Source organism: Pagrus major, chromosome 11, assembly GCF_040436345.1.
Source record: "Pagrus major chromosome 11, Pma_NU_1.0".
In the NCBI taxonomy this organism is placed as follows: Eukaryota; Metazoa; Chordata; class Actinopteri; order Spariformes; family Sparidae; genus Pagrus; species Pagrus major.
The window spans coordinates 10,613,006-10,633,331 of record NC_133225.1 but is presented as its reverse complement, the minus strand read 5'-3'; the positions used below and the strand labels follow the sequence as shown (position 1 = coordinate 10,633,331).

Below are 20,326 nucleotides of genomic sequence, written 5' to 3'. Positions count from 1 at the left end.
ATTTAACATTTCCACATCCTGATAATGGACTTTCTCACAGCAGAAATTTCAACTTGTCATAGCAGGAAAAGCACAGGTGGAACTAATAAGATGAATTAGTTGGCTCTCTTCCATTTAGTCGTGTCAGCATGTGAGATTACAGCACCACACCCCCGTGGATGTTATTATTTAAACCTGTTTGACAAGACACAACATGTGCTGCAACAAAGGTCCTGTCCATCTGTTCCCTCCACAGAAGACGACCCCACCCACAAAGTAGATGACAGCAACACCCGGATTCTGATTGGCTGTTTAGTGGCCATCATCTTCATCCTTGTGGCCATCATCGTCATCATCCTGTGGAGGCAGGTGTGGCAGAAGATGTTGGAGAAGGTGAGCTCATGTGCAATTCCATGTGGAGTTTTGTTTTTTTTGGGAGGTGGTCAGATTTGTTCCTTCACCCCCCACGTCCTTTATTCTAGGCCTCTCGCCGGATGCTGGACGATGAACTAACCGCTAGTTTGTCAATACAGAGCGAGACGTTCGCCTACAACCACAACCAGTCGAGCACAATCAGTGAGCAGGAGTCTAATTCCACCTATGAGCGCATCTTCCCCCTCGGCCCTGACTACCAGGAGCCATCACGCCTCATATGCAAGCTGCCCGAGTTTGCTCAGAGCTCAGAGGAGCCTGGTAGGTCGACGCACACGTCTTCTTACATATAATATTATAATCAACGTGGCCAATAATTACTGAGATGCTCCTACTGTGTTTCAGCTTCTACTGGCACGACTGCTTCTAAATCCACCACAACCACCGTAGCTCAAGACGGCGTCCCTCACTACGCAGAAGCAGACATCGTAAACCTGCAAGGCGTAACTGGCAGCAACACGTACGCCATCCCTGCTCTGACTATGGACCTGCTGTCAGGGAAGGATGTCGTGGTGGAGGAGTTCCCCCGAAAGCTGCTCACGTTCAAGGAGAAGCTGGGAGAGGGCCAGTTTGGAGAGGTGTGTGCACCATTACCTCTACAGTCTTTCTTACATCTCTAAGGCAAGCTCAAAACACAACTGAAGCCCTAAATGTTTTTATTCCTTTCTGCGTCCTCGTCCTTCCAGGTGCACCTGTGTGAAGCCGAGGGAATGCAGGAGTTCATGAATAAGGAGTTTTTATTTGACATCCCTGAGGACCAGCCAGTTTTAGTGGCTGTGAAGATGCTCCGTTCAGACGCCAACAAAAATGCAAGGTATCGACTCCAGATGCTCCCGAGTGATCTGCGCCAAATATCTTGTTTCGTGTAAAGTAAGTCACTTCTCTCTTTTGATTTTGGCAGGAACGACTTCCTGAAAGAGATAAAGATCATGTCACGTTTGAAGGACCCCAACATCATTCGCCTGCTGGCTGTGTGCATCTACAGCGACCCTCTCTGTATGATCACAGAGTACATGGAGAACGGAGATCTCAACCAGTTCCTCTCCCGCCACGAGCCCGAGGGGCAACTGGCTCTGCTCAGCAATGCACCCACTGTCAGGTGAGTGGTGTTGAACGAACCGGAGGGAGACAGAAGGGAGTATGTTTTTATGTTTGGTCATAACGCACTGTTTCTTATCTCTCCTCTCCAGCTTCAGTAATCTTTGCTACATGGCCGCTCAGATAGCGTCGGGGATGAAGTACCTCTCCTCTCTGAATTTCGTTCATCGAGATTTGGCCACGCGGAATTGCCTGGTGGGCAAAAACTACACGATAAAGATAGCCGACTTCGGCATGAGCAGAAACCTGTACAGCGGTGACTACTACCGCATCCAGGGCAGGGCGGTGCTGCCTATACGCTGGATGTCATGGGAGAGCATCCTGCTGGTGAGGGCCGCTATTTAACACACAGTTTGACCTCGAGTTAATGTTTTCCTGACAAGCTGAGAAACATTTTGTTGAGCTTGTTTAATAAAATGTGCTCATCACTGTTTTCCTGTGCAGGGTAAGTTCACCACGGCGAGCGATGTGTGGGCCTTTGGGGTCACCCTGTGGGAGATTCTAAACTTCTGCAAGGAGCAGCCCTACTCTCAGCTCACTGATGAGCAGGTGATAGAAAACACAGGGGAGTTTTTCAGGGACCAGAAAAGACAGGTGAGTGTCGTCACAAACATTTCATTTATATATTTAGAAAACCTGTGAATCCCCGGCTACATTTCTCGCTCCCTGTTGTGCAGATCTACCTGCCTCAGCCTGTGCTGTGTCCAGACTCGCTCTACAAGATCATGCTGAGCTGCTGGAGGAGGAACACGAAGGAGCGGCCCTCCTTCCAGGAAATACACCGAGCCCTCCTGGACTAACAGCCGGGGCGATGTTAGAGACAGTGATTCCCAGTCTGCTCATCTCTGGAGGAAATGGTGCATGACAAGAGCAGACCATGATTCAGGCAGGATCTAGGTTTAAGCTATCTTGTTTCAGTAGAGGAACAGGGGGAGCGCCACCTGTGGGCTCCAAGCTACGATTTGGGAAACACTGTTTCATGGACTTACACACTACAAAGATGGACTACCAGAGACTGTTAGTGTGTGTCAGTTTGAGTTTAACTAGCACAATCACATCACATGTTTTATAGACATACAGGCATTCTTAATGAAATCTACTCTGTTTTATACTCCACCAAAGCACACACAGAAACGTGACAGAAGGTTTGGTTGTGTTGAGAAGCCAAAGTTAAATGTAGCAAGTGACATTCGGCACTTTTAAAAATGTATTTTGATTTTCTTTTTTTTTTCTTTTTTTTAAATCTCCCATGTTACAGTGTTCGATAAGAAACTTTCTTGTGTTTTCTTTTGGAAGACTGCTTGAATGTAGAAAAGTGCAGCGAAGCATTTTTACTGTCACATTTCAGTATATTTCAAGTATCTCATCTCAGTTTCATCTCATCTAGAATAACAAGGAAAATCAGTCTTTCTCTTCTCCCTGCAGTTTTTCCACAGCAATTTGAACATGAAGTGTATATGACTGTGTATTTTCAATAGATGAGTTTTAAATCTCAAATAGCAATATTTTGTATTAATATTTATATGTTCATATTTGTTTGTTCTGTCTATGTTTTGTTGATATATTTGTGGATAATATCTCTTTGAGTTGTTTTGAGTATCGTATTTGATTTTCAGTACTTTTCTGCTCACATTTTGGATTTAGAAACTGCTTCAGAATATTTTTTTTCCCACTGCACTGCACCTGTTATTGTCTTGATATTAACAGCAAGCTCTTTGATACCTGATCAGATGTTACCAGACGTTTATCAGGATGCAGACCATGTGCTATGTCGGATCAAAAGTATGTGTTTACAGTCAGCATTATTTGGAAGATGTTACTGAGTGTGTTTTGGGTGTCGGACCAGTTAAAGGAGACATATTTTGCTCATTGTCAGGTTCAGAAGTTTATTTTGGGTTACTACTACATTAGGTTTACACACTTTAATGCTCAAAAAACACATCCGTTTTCTCTTACTCTTACTATTCCCCCTTTGTCTCTGTTTTAGCTCCTGTCTCTTTAAGGCACCCCCTCCCAAAAAACCCAGTCTGCTCTGATTGGTCAGCTCACACATGCCTGACCCAGCACTGCTAACAACAACGGAGTATCTGTGCTGAATCAATGTGTACGTGGCAAACTAGCTGCCACGCATAACTTATGCAAATGTGTGACATGGTGACGCAGCGTGATGTCATAAAGTCACTGAATTAAAGGCGGGACTACTGACGAGGCGTTTCAGGAACAGTGTTTCTGTGGGAGAGAGGAGCTTCTGTTGATGTGGACTTTGACTTTTTTATGATCAAGATCTTGAAAGAACCTATATGAAACACTGAAGGAAATGGAAAAAAAGGAAAAAGCATAATAAGTCTCCTTTAATGCATATGTGTTTATAGTTTGTCTCAGTTGACAGAGAAAGTATATTGACTTTGATATCAGGAAAGTAGAGGAACTGGGAATATTCAGCCTAAATAATGTAATGGTATGAGTGCTTCAGATTCATAACACAGCTAATGACTCGTCTCCAGGTTTTAGTTATCAGCTGTTCTTTCTTTTATTGACGTATGCTGGATTCTTCTTCTTCTTTTGTAACATAATTCTGTGTATAGCTCTCTGATAGCTTGAACTTCATACTGCATTCCACTGTTTCAGCTAATTCGACCATATTTACAGTCTCTATCTTCTTGTCAGAGACCTTTGTCCCACTAAAGTTGTACAAATATGACCCTTATGCCTGGCCTAATTCATGGTCACGTCAACCCTTATCATTCTGTGCTATGTAAGCGAGGCAAAGGTCAAATGTGATATTCAATCCCCTCCGTGTTGCAGATAAATTGGAGGCAGATGTAAAGCTGTAATATCACCCTGAGACATGTCATGTGTAGTTTTATTACATATTTGTACTCGTATGTTGTTGTTTTTTTTCCAAGTGAGATTGTTTTTATATACGTTGTAAACAGAAGTTGTACATGGACAGACAAAATACAAATAAAATTTAAACAGGGAATTCTATCTCTCTGAGAGCTCCTGTCTCATTCATAGGCATTGAATATTTCATGATGTGTGGGCGGTCTCTCAATCTGAGCCCACTGGTGAGAGGATTTCATTGGCTGAGAGCTGTGGTGGTGTCCAATCACAACAAAATGAAAGCAGAGTGAAGATAATGACTCACGTGGGGTGGAGAACTTTCCATGGAGCAGACACAGAACTTGTTGCTCTGAAGGTGGAAGTCATTTCGTACTGTTGAGTGTGTTGAGGTTTCTGTACACAGTTTGTTTCCAGTTTGGACTAGAAAAGATGAATAAGGTGATTTTGGTGACGGGAGCAAACAGGTAATAGTTGTATTTATTGTTTTTTTATGATGTCTGGCATCTGAAGTGTAATGGATTCATGACACAAGAGACCTTTCTTCATTATCTGTAATGAAATCTTTTGAATTGTTAGTGAATATTTAGCTATTGTTTATTTATTTTACACAAGGATATTGTTATTTTTAATTTGTTCATTTATTTGACGGTTTGAAATCTCCTTTTCAAGAGAGTCTTGATGCAAGTGGCAGCATGATTTTGTCAGATACAGTAAATGTTTGTGGAAAAACACATTATTTAGGTAAAAAATGTCCTCAATGTAAATTTTGTAGATGCTATGTCGTAATAATAGGTATCAGAATCAGCTTTACTTACCAAGTATGCGTACACACACAAGGAAAGATAGAGAATGTAATGATTTTAGTTTAAAAATAAAAAATAGCCAAAATGATCAACAGAATGTGACATACAACAACCTTACATTTATATTTTAAAATGATGAAATGTAAGGGAACAATGTGTATTTACTATAAGATGCATGATTTACAATTTGTTGGCACGTTGGATGTTTAAGTGTCACATGGTTAGTAACACTTACTTCAACAGAAAGTGGAGAAAAACATTTTTTTTGTGTGTCCAGTGCTCCATTTCAGTACATTGTATGTGTTTCCCTGCAGCGGGATTGGCCTGGCGCTGTGTGAGCGTCTCCTCTCTCAGGACACGGAGGGTCTGCAGCTATGTCTGGCCTGCAGGAACATGCGGCGAGCTCAGGCTGCTCGCTCGGCGCTCCTCACCTCTCACCCCGCGGCTCAGGTGGCCCTGCTGCAGCTGGACACCAGCAGCATCTCCTCAGTCATGGCTGCGGCACAGGAGGTCAAACTCAGGTGGGAGGATAGACTCACAGCAGGATCATAGAGTCTTCGCTACAGAGCAGGTCATGCTCTACTGACCTGTGCTTTATGTATGTGACTTTGGTTGTCTGCTGCAGGTATAACCGGCTGGACTACCTCTACCTGAACGCAGGCATCATGCCAAACCCACAGTTTGATGTAAAAGCCTTTTTCAAAGGCCTCTTCTCCAGGTACTATGTCGATTTTACCTGCTTACATGCAGCATTTGGTATTGTCTCCACTGAGTGTGTTAAAAAAATTTGACTTCTGAAGCTTCTTCTTATTTCAAACATCTCGTGCTGCCTCCCTAGCGCTCAGATGTCTATGATGTATTTGTTGCAGCCGTATCATCACCATGTTTGCCACCGGTGAGGGGATTCTGACGCAGAAGGACGGCGTCACCCCTGACGGCCTGCAAGAAGTTTTTGCAACGAACCTCTTTGGTCACTTCCTACTCGTGAGTGTCTGCCATTCTGATTACTGAATCATCTATTCGTAAGGTCTGATCTACACTTGGAATCGGACACATCTTCAGTTTTCTGCAGGGAGAGCAGTTCTTGTCAGCTGTGTACCCTTGATGAAATAAATATAGGTGACACTCGATCTGTCTGTCACTTGGCAACGATGCTCATTAAAAATTAACAGTATGTAGTGTTCTCGCCATAAGGTCACCGAGGACAATATTCTGCTTAGAGTGTGTTTTCACATGGATTAAGTTGCCATCACGGAGAAACCTCCCCAAATTTTCCTGTTAAGACTTATGCATCTTTGGTGCTGTATTCACACATTTTAGTTTGGAGAGGAAAACACTTTTTACTTTTTAGGCACCTGGAGTTAAAGGGTAACTCCACCAATTTTGCACAGTAAAGTGTGTTTACAGGTCTTGGGGGAGTATTAGCCTGTAAGTTAAAAAAAAGTAGTATAAAGCCTTTCGTGGCTCCAGAGGAAGCTGAATGTAATCTGATAAATTGCTTCCAGTGATGTCACTCAGTGGCACATCACAGTGAAGTTGCATTGTGGTTAATGTAGTCACCAGGTGTTGAAAAATAAGAAGAATGCATGGAATAAAAAAAGTGATATCTCTGGTTCTGCCGTTTGGATTTTCATCATTTGTTTTTAAACTGTCCCTAACAGTCCAACAGTGTCACAGGAAAGCAATGCTAGAGCAGTGGACTGCTTTTCAAAACCTGGTGCCTACATTACCCACAATGCAACTTAGCAACTGAATGACATCACTGGAGGTGATTTATCAGATAACATGCAGCTCCCTCTGGAGCCACAAAAGGCTTTACACTAATTCACTTAAAATTAGTCATTTCACCCGCTTATCACATAATTCAACCAAGTTTCGAAAATAACTTTAATTTAAAAACTTAATCTGCCTCTTTCTGTTGTGTTTCAATGTGTTTCAGTTACGTCATGACAATGTTATTTGTTGAAAACTTGCAGAAACAAGTGATCATCAAAATGATTTTGAAGCTGTAAAAAAGTTACTTGATGATGCTTTAAAATGGCTGTTTTAATGCTGTGTTGTTCTCCTGTGTCATGTCCCAGATCCGGGAGCTGGAGCCTGTTCTGTGCCACGCGAGCCAGACCTCCCAGCTGATCTGGACCTCCTCCAGTAACGCTCACCGCTCAGCTTTTAACCTCGAAGACATACAGCACCAGAGAGGCACCCAACCTTACAGCTCCTCCAAATATGCCTCTGACCTGCTCAGCCTGGCGCTCAACACACACTACAACAAGCAGGTCGGCTCTCACACACCTCACATGCCCATGCATGTTAAACTGAGTTAATGACTGTTGTCCTGCTTTCATTGTGCTTTCTAGGGTTTGTTCTCATCTGTCATTTGTCCTGGTTTTGTGATGACCAATCTGACCTACGGTATCTTGCCCTCCTTCCCAGCCTTCCTCTGGACCGTGCTTATGCCCGTCTTTTGGCTTGTGAGTGCAAATTATTGAGTTTGTCTTTGTGCTGTGATGGATGCAAGAAGAACAGAAAAACTGGTGCTACCTGCTCATATTTGAATGCATCTTTCTCTCATGATCACAGATAAGAATGTTCACCAATACTTTCACCCTGACCCCTTACAACGGAGCTGAAGCCCTGGTAGGTTGAACAAATGTCCACATTTCCACACTCAGTTTAGGACAAATTAATTCATGAATGCTGCTCTTTCTTGCAGTTCTGGTTATTTAAGCAAAAGCCTGAATCACTGGACCCTCAAGCCAAGTACCACAGTTTTACATCCGGGCTGGGTAACAACTACACACAACCGCGTAAGGTACGGCAAAGGAATACTATTCACTGACGGTGCACTATGTAGTTTTGGGTACGAAATTTTAAGTAGAAGAGAAAATCTTCATTGACTGATTTTTTTTCTGCCGAAACAAACTACATAAACAAACTCTCCTCGCTTTCATGACTGAATAAACAAACCAACATTAAAGGACAACTCAATTTCATACTGTTTTACTTTGTTTATATGTGGCGGACCCTGCCACCTTTCTAGCTTCAAACAGTGTTCCGGGGACCTTATTTTCCTCTGAGAACAGCTTGTTTATTCACTTATGGAAAAGATAAATATTTCTGAGTTTGTGTTATTACCTCATTAATATTGTAAATATTAAAAATTCAGAGTATGAAAGTTTCAAAAGCCTTTTAAGATAGTTCATGCAGTGATTTTGTGTCGTCTGTTCCTCTTTGCAGATGGATATCGACCTGGAAACATCTGAGGCTTTGTATGAGAAATTACTGCAAATGGAAAGTGAAGTGAGAAAGAAACTGAAGGAAAAACCCAAAAAATCCCAACATGCCCTTGGATCATCTTGACACAATTCTGGGATGGGAAATGGAGAGTATTTTGTTCCGGTCTCGACTGGGAGCCGCTGCACACTGACTGTCACACACTTTGCTGCCTCATGCAAGCCTGAATTCACAGCACAAAAACAAGTTACAGTAATTCCATAAGCATTGAAAGATTTGATTTCCTGTTTACATCTTTATTATCTTGAAATAAAATGTCTGTTATAGGACGAAGAACCAGAATTATGTATGTTCTGATGGTTTGGTAAAAGAGTTTACAATAAAACTGAGCATTGCCTGTTTTCATCCACTTTATCCAACTCCATGAAGTATGATATTATATGAGGAGAGCAATAAAAATACGCAGACACGGATGGGAGGTAAGGTCACCATCTGTTCAGCCTATGCGATCCAGGATTGACTACTTCCAATCTGGTTGTTAATTCCAAGATCCTCACGGCAAAGAGCATTGCAGTCCGCCAGCAGACTATCAGTATCATCCCAGAAGTTAACATAAGTGGTCTGTGTGAGCCCCTGTGCGGTGTACGGCGGTGCTGGCACGTGCGTACAGGCGCATCTGAAATGCGGCTCTGGATGATTTGGGGCGCAAACCGAGCAGTCGTCCCCGTGTTCCGCTGCCTGTTTCCCGGTCCCACACTCCTCCTCTGCTCCGCTCAGTTTCGGGTTGCAAAAAGCCCACACCATGCCGCAGAAATAGACGAAAAACGTGCCCATGACCATGACCATGAGCGCGTAGGACTCTATCATGGCTTTGGTGACTGGAGATGTCATCTTTGGATGCGCAGGGATGATAATCGTTCCCACAGCGTGGTCAGGACAGGAGGGAGTCTGGAGTGCGACTGGCATCATCCTGTGGGTTGGACCACTTCAGCACCACTCAGTTCAGTAACGTGAGATGGAGACCAGCAGGAAATAATTGATTGCTTTGTCACTTCTCTCCTTGGACTGACTTTACAGTATGAGTGGGCCTCATGACAGCTGTGTGAGAAATAGAACAAAAGTCAAACTGTAGGTGAAATAAAACATTTTGATATATTGAAAAAAATTAACATTCAGAGCACTCCTAATCAAATGAAACCCCTTAATTAAACTTTCATTAATATGTGATGATAAATCTCAATTCCAGTGATATCCAACTGATAAGTAAAGTGTCAGAGTAAAGGGATTGCCTCATATTGCTCGTATGTAATTAACAGATTGTTGTGAAATGGTGTGTAATGTCTTTCTGATTTCCAGTAGCTTCTTTACAGAGCGCTGTATTGAGGAACAGTTGAAAAGTTCAGTATAAAGCTGGGAGCAAATGAGTAGACCTTTAATATCCTTTGTCAGACAACGGAAACCTGCCTATAATCTGATTGAAACATTAAGGACTTACACGATTACTTTAACACATAATTATATATTCTGCAGCACTAATGTAGCCGACAGACCCCTGGTTAAAAACTTGTATTTTTAAAAGGTTAACTTTTCATCCTGCTTGTGTGTTTGGTTGTATCTTCTAAGTGTCAATAAGTAAAGTGTAATATCATCTTTGTATTCATCATTCATTTAAACAGAGCTTCAAGTGTCCATTTGTCACCCTGACATCCACACAGGTCAGCGTTTCCTGACAGACTCATCAGCTGGCAGCAGGGTTTCACTTTCCCTTATAAGGTCAAACACCAGAATCCACAACTCCCAAAATACCTTCAGCGATCAATGAGACTTTGGTTGAATACTTCAGACCAAGTATTATTTTCCTAGAGGTCACCTTCGCAACAGAAGCGTACACAAACAAGGGGCATTTTTTGTGACTATATGCAATAAATAAGCTTGTTTAAAAGAAAGAAAGAAAAGAAAGAAACACAATTGTGAGTAGCCTCTGATATAAGATCAGCGCTGACATGAGGTGTTACCACATTTATTGAGATAAATATGATTTTTTAAAGTTTTGATGAACACATTTTAGTCTCCTGAACCTTTTCAGTCCCTGACGTTTGTCATCGAAACCTATCAGGATGTCTATGTGACTATCTATAAGTTGCTTTTCCTGACTGTTTATGATCAAAAGAGTAGATCACATCGACTCTGCAAAGCACAAACCTTGACTGTGAATAAACCACATAGAATTTATGATTTTAACAAAATAAAACACCAAATGCAAATGCAAAGCTATCTTAAAATGGCAGCTGACTGAAAAATGTGCCAGTATCACCTGACGTACAATTGTGTTGCTGTTGACATCATCATTTAAATGTGGAGATCCCCCAAAAGATACTCAACTGTATTGACTGTCAACTTTATTATACATTTTTTACTGGTGGTCAGGATGGTCAGGATTGTAAAACGCTGGGCCACCATGTCACTCTGTTTTGGAGATTTCTAGATAAGACAGATGTACACATGAGCATAAGCAAACAAACGAAACATCCAGAACTTTCGAAACAAATGTGTGAATCCACAAACAAACTGCAAGTTGTAAGACGCAGGGAAGATGGTAGACTGCCAGAAGAAGCAACAAGATCAGAGATTCCAATTTTCTTTCCCTTGGAGGGCCCAAAACGAAATGTATTTTATTGTGTCGTACTGTTACGGTGTCACTCTGCACAGATTATGAAAAATAATAATAATAATTAGGGATCCTACATATTTAAAGAGCATTTTAACCTCTCAAAAGATAAAAACAGCATAAGCATTATTATATTTCTTAATTCATTTTGAACCGTCTTTTGTTAGAGCCACCGGACGGGCCCCGCTTTGAGCGGCCCTGGACTAGATGATCTTTACAACACAGCTGCACACAGGAAATTAATATAATCATATCAATCATCATTTCAATCATTAGTGACAAAACACGTCCCCTGTATCTTGAGTGTGAGCGGCTCCTTCCAGGGTGACACTACGAATACCCCTGGTAAAGAAAAAGCTCTACAAAGGCTCTTTTATTTCAAATGCAAACACTGTACACCATGGGTATGAATACACTGATCTTTGTTCTCTTAATGTGATGGGGTTTTTTTCCCTTCTGGACATGTTTGTATTTTCATGGATGAGACCAAAGACAGTTTACTGCCTCAGCTGGACAATAAAGTGTTTTCTATTCTATTGTGCTACCACAGTGTCGTTCACTCATCTTCCTTTGTTTCAGCATCAAGCATATCATGTGGCTGAGATGTCTTTCAACCAAAGTGTTGAGCCTTGCATTTAAAGACGCATTGTGTACAAAAACCACAAGTGATGCAAAAGGATTTATTACTACTCTGAGGAGTGGCGCTAACCTCATGTCTATGAAAAATTGTTCCCACTAGCGATACAAGCGAGGTTTAAAAGGCCCTGGGGCCCAGTGTGGCGTGAATACTCCTCCTGATTTAAAAGCCAGTCTGTCAGTGTAGATTGATGATGATGATTTAATAAGTAATTACTTAATTATAGATTGACCTTCCCTCATGGCTTGTCTTCTTCTAAACCAAAATATATTAGCCACAAACAGATGCACCTGCAATCTCCTTTAGCATTTTGCAAAGTCGTCATTAGAGCATAAGGGCTGATGGAGTAGTTCAGACATCTTTAATTAAAAAGCTTACACAATATTGTGGCCGGCAGTCATGAAGTCTGAGGAGGTTTTTCAGAGAAGTCAAAACAAGAGCTCAGAGTGTGTGTGAGGGCACCCATGCTTGGCTTTACAGAGGCTAGAAACACCGGAAATACTGGAAACTGGGTAGTGTAGTTTTTCACGTGTCTTTTGCCTGACTAAGTCAATTGCATGTCATTTCTACCGAACTACATGCCCCACCCGCGCCAACCCAGAGGTCCCGGATGTCTATCGCGCCGGAAGAGAAGAAGGTCCTTTTCCCAGCCATCTTGTGGCTTCATCTAGCGAAGTGTTCGCACCAAGCCTCATAGAATCGGAGGAAAATCCTGCTGAAGGGGCGCCATCATGCCCGGACAAATGCAAGAAGGTTTTGGCTGTGCCATAACCAATCGGTTCGACCAGTTATTTGACGACGAGTCGGATCCGTTTGAGCTGCTTAAGCAAGCCGAAGTGAAGAAGAAGGAGGCTTCTGCTCCTGGTGCCGCCAAGACTGTAGCCCAGGCTGCCAAGCAGCCGAAAAAGGAGTCCCAAAAAGACAGAAAGGCCCCGCTGGCTGATAAGAAGGAGGAGACCCAGGCACCCGTCCCACTTAAGAAAGATGGTAAGATTTATTTTTGCGTTTTAGGTCTTAAATCGAAACAAAAAGATGTCGGGCTAACAGGCTAAGTTGCTTGCTTACTAGCTAGCAACGGTTCGTAAGCCGCCGTGACATGAGGTCCGCATGGCTGCTTTTGTCCCTCTGTTGGCTGTCAGCTGCGGGAATAATGACATTTATACAAACGTGTAAAGCAAAGGGTCGCGTGGGGCTTCAGAGATTTGGTGACAAACAGTTTGCGGGCCAACTTGTTTTGGCTTGCCTCCCCCTCCCCATCGGCCTGGTTGAACAGGCAGAACCAGAAGCCAGGCTCACCGGAGAAAGTGGCCCCAGGATGTTTAATGCCGCTTCTGTCAAGTCCCGACTGACACCAAGGCCACTTTTTTAGCTGACCTTTTCACGAATTGGCCGAAAGTAGATAGTTTTGCACTAGATTTTAAAAATGTAAAAAAAATTAAAGGCGAGTTGTGAAGTAAAGTCTCACACTTGTAAATACAACGTGTTTCAGTAATGTGAAGTAAACAGGTTGAGTCCATCATGGTGGATTTGTGAGACTTTGGCAGCAGCGCTGCTCTCACGCTGATGAACCTCGTGGTTGTAGTGTGGGGCGTGTTGAAGCACAGCCTCCAAACTGCTACTTCCCATTGGCGCACAATACATGTGATCGACCTGCCTCACACCATTTACTTACTTACTTACTAATTTACTTCTCGCTGGATAATCTATTCAGATAGCCTTAATGATAAATTAAACATGTAGCCTGTAATCACATGTTCAAAGTGTACTTATTAGTCTTGCAGTGTTTCTGTGCCAATTTACATGTACTAAAAGCAGAATTGAGGCATCTGGGGTCAGGAATTGACTCTGAGATAAACACACATTCACAGGCAGCGAGTTGGCTAATATCATGATGCAAGTCAGCCAAGTGGTCTCATGTGTGTGTTAGCTTGAGAGAAGATGAGACAGGTGCGCAGACTGTAGTGCGCCCAGCTGCTGCTGTGTAGTGGAGGGTGTCTATTTTGGTAGCTGGTGATTTAGGCAATGGGTTGAACCTGTTGTGTCACACTGGGTCGGAGGCAGTCAACCACGCACCGTGAAGGGTTAAATAGATAATTCCAACGACAGTGACCCCGGCTTTTAAACTGATCAGCACACTTGATAGCCAGAATAGGAAATAATGAGTGATCGTGCCGTAAACTCTTGATCCCTTATTATAATGTTATATTTACCTCTCTAATAAGTTTCCACAAAACCCATGATTTTTTTGTGCACTCAGCAGTTTCAATTGCTTACTCTTATAGTAATCAAATTACAATGCAGCCAGGAAGATAGTTTCACTGTATTTAATAAACGGATCCTTCCCACTGCCGTAATTCTTTAATTCTGCACATTAATTGAAATTTTTTGCTCCATTTCAACAGAACAATCAACTCCTCCTCTTTCTCTTGTCAGGGGCTCAGCAGTGGGTCCCAATCTATCAGTGCTATTGGTCCTCTAATCCTCCTGTTGTGGTCAATCCTAGGTGCCGGCATGAGGAGAATGGGCCGCAAGCCGGAGGGCGATGGCTCCAGACCCCAGGGCGGCCAGGGAGAGGGGCGCCCCCCCACAGACAGGCGGCCTGTGGACAGGCGGCCCCCACGTCGCTTCGAGAGGCCTGCTGGTGAAGGCGGCGAGAAGCCCGAGGGAGGCGAATTCTCAGTGGAAAAGTGAGTTTGGTTTCCAATGAGCAGATATCATTAGTTGGAAAGAGGAGGAGAGTGAATACAGTGCTGTATAACTTTTTACAGGGTGATTTCAAGCTCCACATGAGGCAAAAGCAGCACTGGGTAGGGTAGGGTAGGGTCAGCAACTGTTGAGGCGTTGCTTACTATGATAAGGCTTAGTATGTCTTGCCCGACTGCTGCTATGCAGCTGTTTATCTCATCAACTTATTTATTTAAAATTGATATAATAAACAAAATAGTTATAGATAATAATATCATAATAGAATTTCCAAATGTGGATTTAGACCAGTTTCAAGCTTCATTCAGACTTGGACTAAAAGACTGAATAATTTTTATTTTTTAAGTATTGTTACGTTTGCATTTAAAGCACCTTTTGAACACACAAATGCACTGTTTCTGCTAACTATTCTCATTCTTTGGTCATTTTGCTATCCGCTCTGTCACACGTAGTTAATAAAACAAAGCCTTTAGATGGCCGGCCTTGGATCTAAGCTTCTGATAGGCAGAGAGACTTGTGCTTCGATGGTAATTTTACCAAGCTCTCTGTCCCTCTCTTCAGACCCATTGGTGATAGGCCGATGAGAGGACGTGGCGGCGGCGGTGGCAGAGGTGGCCGTGGAGGCAGAGGACGTGGCATGGGACGCAGCGATGGCTTTGATTCTCGAGGAAAACGTGAATTTGACAGACACAGTGGCAGTGACCGATCGTAAGTACTGTTTCAGCTCTTATGTAGCCTATATTTGATGAAATATTCTTAATTTACATCGGGTCTGTTGAAGACGTTTGTGTTTTCATGCTGTGTATGTGTAACGATCCTGGCTAAAGCAAATGTTGTTTCAGTAGTCTGAAAGGTGAGGAGAAGCGTGGTGGAAGTGGATCTCACAACTGGGGCACCGTCAAGGATGAACTCAAGTAAGTTGTTATATATGCAACAGCTGAAACTCTGCATGATTGGATGAAGATCACCTGAATGCTTTCCTATAGCGAACACTTGATAGTGTTTAATAGCTGTCAACACTTTATGATAAACATCATTTAATAAATGTTAAATTTATAGTAAATAAAACTTGATAGTTTTCTCACTGTTAACAAATAAACCATTTATTAAGCAGTAGCTTATTAAGTTGCAACTGATGTTTATAGACCTTAACAATGGCTTAATAAATGAACAATTATAACAAAATTAACAATAAATGTACCATTTGTTAATGGTTATAAATTATAGAAACCCAAATTATTTGAATAAGTCAAAATACTCAGTTGCCAGTTTATAAGGCACCCTTTGCTAAAACCAATGCAGATTAATACTAACTGTCCTGCAATAAATGGATATTAGAAAAGTTATAATGTTCAGTTTATGTTCACTCGTCTGGTTATTTTGGAGGTTGTAGTTTGTGGTGCTGTTGAACTGTATTGTGAGATACTGTTACTGATAATTAGATGACATTAAGTGGACTTGATATAAGAAACCCCCCAGTATAATGCAAAACAATTCAGCAGCACCACAAACAGCAGTCTTGTATGAAAAAGTAGGGCTGCAGCAATTACTTTTATTATCGATTAATCCGCAGACTATTTTCACAATTGATCAATTACAATCAATTATCATTCAATTTTTAAGACTATTTGTTGCAGCTCTCATTAATAAATGCTTATACATGATGGATGATTAACGTACAATTTTATTATATAATACATTTAGACAGAACATAAATTACCATAACTCCCTACAAGTCAAGTGAACATAATAACTTTCATAGAGGTGACGTTCATTTCAAAGGCTGGCTGTTGCAGTGGATTGCTTTAGCCAATATTTATATGCAGCCATAAACAGTTGTCACAGGATATAATGATCTTCCTCATCCTATCATAGTCAAACAGTGAAATGAATATGAATATTGCGTAATGTCTGACCTTGATTTTTGTCTTTTTTCCTTTGTAGTGAACTTGACCAATCAAACGTCACTGAAGAAAACCCTGAAGGAGAGGAGCATCCACCTGCTGACTCTGAGAACAAGTAAGTTCTTGGTTTTTGTCTTCATTTGTCCTGACTAATAAGAAAACAATGTGAAAAGACTTTGGTTTTTGGTAATTGATTAAGTATTCATAACTTGGCAAATGTTCGGCCGGCATATTGGTGTTTGAAGCAAGAACACACAGGTACAAATCAACACGGATTTATCTGAATCATAACCCTGTGATGTGTGTCTGTGTGTGCGTGTTGAAGGGAGAATGAGGTTGAGGAAGTGAAGGAGGAAGGCCCCAAGGAGATGACTCTGGACGAATGGAAGGCCATGCAGGACAAGGAGAGGGCCAAGGTGGAGTTCAACATCCGCAAGGTCAACGAGGGAGATGATTGGAACAAAGGATTTGTGCTGCACAAGTCCAAGGCAGTGGTGAGTCTGAACCATGATTTCAATTCATATTTCACATTAGATTTTGGTGACTGTGTAGACCATGCTGATATTTTTCAAGTTTTTGGTCGGCATACTAAGATAATTGCACAAATAGGCCCCAGACAAAAACCCAAACAAGTCATTACTATAATGTAAAGCCCTTTCACTTCAGAGTTTTCAATGAGAAAACTGCAAGGCTGTCTTAAAACGCAGATCAGATATAAGTGTTGCATCAGTTTCCTGTGGAATGACACAGAAGTGTCACCGTCTACATATAGCTGCTAAATGAAAGTACAAATGGTCCTTGTTAGCAGCTCGTCACAAACTTTGCTCCACAAGACTACATGAAACTTGTAGCTGCCCGACATCAGTATTAATTAATCAGACTTTTATTTGTTACAGTATATTAAAGAGTGATGTCATGCATTGAATTATTTTAAGAGATAAACAAATTACAAATTCCATTGTCTACATCTCTCTCTGAGTAAACACATCTGTATCGTCTTCGTTTTGCATTTTTATTTAAGATGTAGAACAAAAGTGGAGCAGTTCAATGCACAGATCCAGGCAGGAATTGTAGGGCTTGATTGTGTAGGTTTTTTGCATACATTTAAATTTAAAAATGTCTCTCAAAACATTGGCATTTGTTGTTGGTACAATTATGATTTTGCTCAACATTTTGTGTTTGTTTTGTATTATTTTCATTTCTCCAACACAGGATAAGAAAACTGAGCTGATTGAGACTGAGCCTGATGAGTCTAAGGTAAAACCTCTTGTTTTTGCACAGTATCTGAACTCAAATCAAACGTATAAATACATGATACATAATCCCCCTTTTCGCCCTTATTTTTCACAGCAGTTAGATGATCATCACTTCAGGAAGCCAGCCAATGACATCACGTCCCAGCTAGAGATCAACTTTGGAGACCTGGGCCGTCCAGGACGTGGACGCGGTGGACCCCGAGGTGGTCGGGGTGGTCGTGGCCGCGGCGCTGGCGGCGGCGGTCCTGGCAGCGGCGGTGCTGCTGGTGGCTTTGCCCCTGAAGCCGCCAGGCCGGTCCGTGCACCAAGGACTGACAAGGTAGATCATTTTAATAAGAAGTTTATCTGGGACCTATCATTGGCACCCGGGTGTTTACTTTGTTTGTCTGCCTAAAGGTGTCAGTGTACCTGTAAGAATGAGGGTTACCAATTAAACTTGAATTCTGGAGTTAGGCCCCCCCTCTTCACATAAATTATTTTCCGTCCCTTCTTCTGTGGTATATCTTCGAATGTCTGACTTCTAACTCTTATTCTGCTTTCTCTCACAGTCATCTGCGTCTGTGCCCAATGTGGACGACCCAGAGGCCTTCCCAGCCCTGGCTTAAGCTCCGGCTGCTGTCCCTCAGGCCTACAGGAGCCTTTTGAGCACCTCCACTATGAGGCTTGCATGTTCCTGGATCCTTCAGCAAAGTGAAATGATGGAGAAGAGTGTCATCAACAATGGCACTCGACATGAGGACTGAGTTTTACCCAATAAAAACAAAACAAAGATGGAAAAAAACAGAAATTAACAAAAAAAAATAAACAAAAAAAGAAAAAGAAAAGGACTTCTTGCTACTCTGGAGCAACTTATTGGTAGAGGTTTTGTACTTGGAAACAAAGTAGCAGGGATGTTTTCATACAGTATTTTTTTCAGAGGTTATGCATTGTCCATTGATAAATTTTTGTAATTGCTGCTTGAAAATATGCATTTCGAAATGTAAGCATAAGAAGAGTGTGTTTAGCTTGGTGTGAGCCATTGCTTGCTCGCTTTTGAAATAGGCACTGTGGAGCTCCAATCCTAGCTCATTAGCTCTGCCACACCAGGTGTTCCTGATGACGTTAGAGCTTCACTCATTGAGATTTATAGATTTTTTTTTTTTTTTCTTTCTTTAGCACTGGGGTATTGTTTTATATTTTATACAGGAGGTCTATTCTTCTATGATCTTCAGCCTGTAAATCTTGACTATTTTCATAAATTCTTTCAGAGACTGTATTTCACATGGTGCAAATAGGACACATCTCGATCTTTGATCAGGGGATGCCGTCTACATTTGAATGCATAGATGAAATGGCGCCAAAATCTGTATTAAGGTTCTTTTTTACTGAAATGCTCTTAAGGAGGAACATTAGGTCATTTTGGAGGAACGCATTGGTGAATTACTCAACTAAATTTGCATTGATCCTGACACATTTGTCTAGTTGATTAATTTCAAGCTGAAAGTTATTCCATGTGTTCAGATTCACTTGTACTTAGGGTGCTATACACCATCTAATGTCTCTTCCTCCCAGCCCATTTCATCTTTGATTACTCACCATGTGCAGGTCAATTATTGCCTTTGTTTTCACTTTAAAGAGTGATCGGGAGAGGAAGTGTCTTTACACAGTTGAGATGTGGCTGTAGTCGTCGGGGAGCCCTCAGACCTGATCCGACTGTTTACACTCCACTCGAGCATCCTTCCACAGATGTAAACTCAGCCCAGCTTCAGTTTGTTTCTGCGGTCTGTTCTGTGCTGATCTTTTCCTCCACTGTTGACTCGCCCTGTAGCTTCCACAGTGGCACCACTGCATAATTGCTCTGAAAGAAATACAGTCGTTCATTGTGTGGAACAACTGAAGTGCTCTACAAATGTGTGAATTCTAGCCCTGCTATTAGAGACCTCTGTCGGTAAATAAAGATGGTCGATAAATCTTTTGCATTGTCTTAATTTTTAAAATCCCGTGGGAAAACAAACTGATTTACAGGTATACAGTGTTTTCTTGGTTTGTTTCTGCCTATAGATGCATATCTCTGTACCTGATCACTGACACAAGTTACCCCAGTTCTGTTTAAGCTGAGCGTCCAACCAGGAATCTGGAAGAACTTGATCATGTATGTGAAAGTTTCTTCACACCTTTAGGATTATAGTTGTGGTATTCAGAGCCTCACCTGCTGCTACAGGTTCACCCCGTTTCAGACCAGCACAAGAGAAGGATCAGAACGTATAGATGAAATGCTGTGCAGGGGATGAATCACTCTAATGACATTAAAACTGACAAACTCTTAAGTAAGTCTGTATCAGCTTAAGTAATTCTGAAATGCAAATGCTCATCAGTTGCCAGTCTAGAGAGATTACTCCTCAAAACAGTCCTGAACAATTAATAGTAAATAAAATAGAAACGGTATCAAAACATACATTTTTAGACATGACACTTCACACCATGCCAGCAGTCTGGCTGGAGGGTAGGCAGTGTTGGTCAGTCTATTAGTATGAACAAATGGAAATATCCTCAACACCTATTATGCTAATTGTCACAAATATCATCAACGGATGAATTCTACAGAAGCCCTAAACAGTCATGGGTCAAACTTTATTTCCTATTTCCTGTAATGGGTTAAATTTAATTTGTTTAATGGACGATAGCAAGTTATTTATGTCATTATCACGTTACAACAAATGTTTCTGAGTGTGGCATCATGACTTTTCCTCTGAAGTTTGCACCATTTTTGTATTTTAATGACATGTCTC

The 20,326-nt window shown here is 41.8% G+C and overlaps 3 protein-coding genes across 6 annotated transcripts in view; all 3 read left to right on the top strand.

Annotated features, from left to right (window-relative positions):
* The window catches only part of ddr2a (discoidin domain receptor tyrosine kinase 2a), a 29,428-nt gene extending 27,101 nt beyond the window's left edge, over positions 1-2,327 (top strand). Inside the window, 8 exon segments of the mRNA XM_073476407.1 lie at positions 236-372; positions 462-672; positions 757-989; positions 1,098-1,225; positions 1,313-1,510; positions 1,602-1,836; positions 1,954-2,103; positions 2,187-2,327. Of these exon segments, the coding sequence (XP_073332508.1) occupies positions 236-372; positions 462-672; positions 757-989; positions 1,098-1,225; positions 1,313-1,510; positions 1,602-1,836; positions 1,954-2,103; positions 2,187-2,327 (1,433 nt within the window).
* A 2,359-nt stretch (positions 2,328-4,686) lies between these two features.
* hsd17b7 (hydroxysteroid (17-beta) dehydrogenase 7) lies at positions 4,687-8,799 on the top strand. The gene is made up of 9 exons (XM_073476988.1): positions 4,687-4,817; positions 5,471-5,677; positions 5,782-5,874; positions 6,026-6,140; positions 7,238-7,432; positions 7,514-7,627; positions 7,737-7,793; positions 7,870-7,968; positions 8,394-8,799. The coding sequence occupies exons 1-9, from the start codon at positions 4,783-4,785 to the stop codon at positions 8,514-8,516; spliced, it is 1,038 nt and encodes a 345-aa protein (XP_073333089.1). The 5' UTR covers positions 4,687-4,782; the 3' UTR covers positions 8,517-8,799.
* Positions 8,800-12,330: 3,531 nt separating this feature from the next.
* Positions 12,331-19,512, top strand: serbp1a (SERPINE1 mRNA binding protein 1a). Of its 4 annotated transcripts, none has more exons than XM_073475929.1 (9): positions 12,331-12,682; positions 14,199-14,382; positions 14,960-15,106; positions 15,241-15,312; positions 16,343-16,417; positions 16,628-16,796; positions 17,515-17,559; positions 17,653-17,877; positions 18,107-19,512. In XM_073475929.1, exons 1-9 carry the CDS (start codon positions 12,427-12,429, stop codon positions 18,161-18,163), a joined length of 1,230 nt encoding a protein of 409 aa, XP_073332030.1. In that variant the 5' UTR covers positions 12,331-12,426; the 3' UTR covers positions 18,164-19,512. The 4 variants fall into 4 exon arrangements, with proteins under 4 accessions (XP_073332030.1, XP_073332031.1, XP_073332029.1 ...); XM_073475930.1 differs by having other exon boundaries at positions 12,337-12,682; positions 15,244-15,312; positions 16,625-16,796; XM_073475928.1 differs by having other exon boundaries at positions 12,337-12,682; positions 16,625-16,796.
* The last annotated feature ends 814 nt before the right edge of the window (positions 19,513-20,326 follow it).

Bases quoted from the DNA above. Each gene is read 5' to 3' on its own strand.
- hsd17b7 (XM_073476988.1), top strand. From the start codon at position 4,783: ATGAATAAGGTGATTTTGGTGACGGGAGCAAACAG. The intron at 6,141-7,237 runs GTGAGTGTCTGC...GTCATGTCCCAG, and splicing joins TCTTTGGTCACTTCCTACTC to ATCCGGGAGCTGGAGCCTGT. The intron at 7,794-7,869 runs GTAGGTTGAACA...TCTTTCTTGCAG, and splicing joins ACAACGGAGCTGAAGCCCTG to TTCTGGTTATTTAAGCAAAA.
- serbp1a (XM_073475928.1), top strand. From the start codon at position 12,427: ATGCCCGGACAAATGCAAGAAGGTTTTGGCTGTGCCATAACCAATCGG. The intron at 16,797-17,514 runs GTGAGTCTGAAC...TCTCCAACACAG, and splicing joins TGCACAAGTCCAAGGCAGTG to GATAAGAAAACTGAGCTGAT. The intron at 17,878-18,106 runs GTAGATCATTTT...TTTCTCTCACAG, and splicing joins GTGCACCAAGGACTGACAAG to TCATCTGCGTCTGTGCCCAA.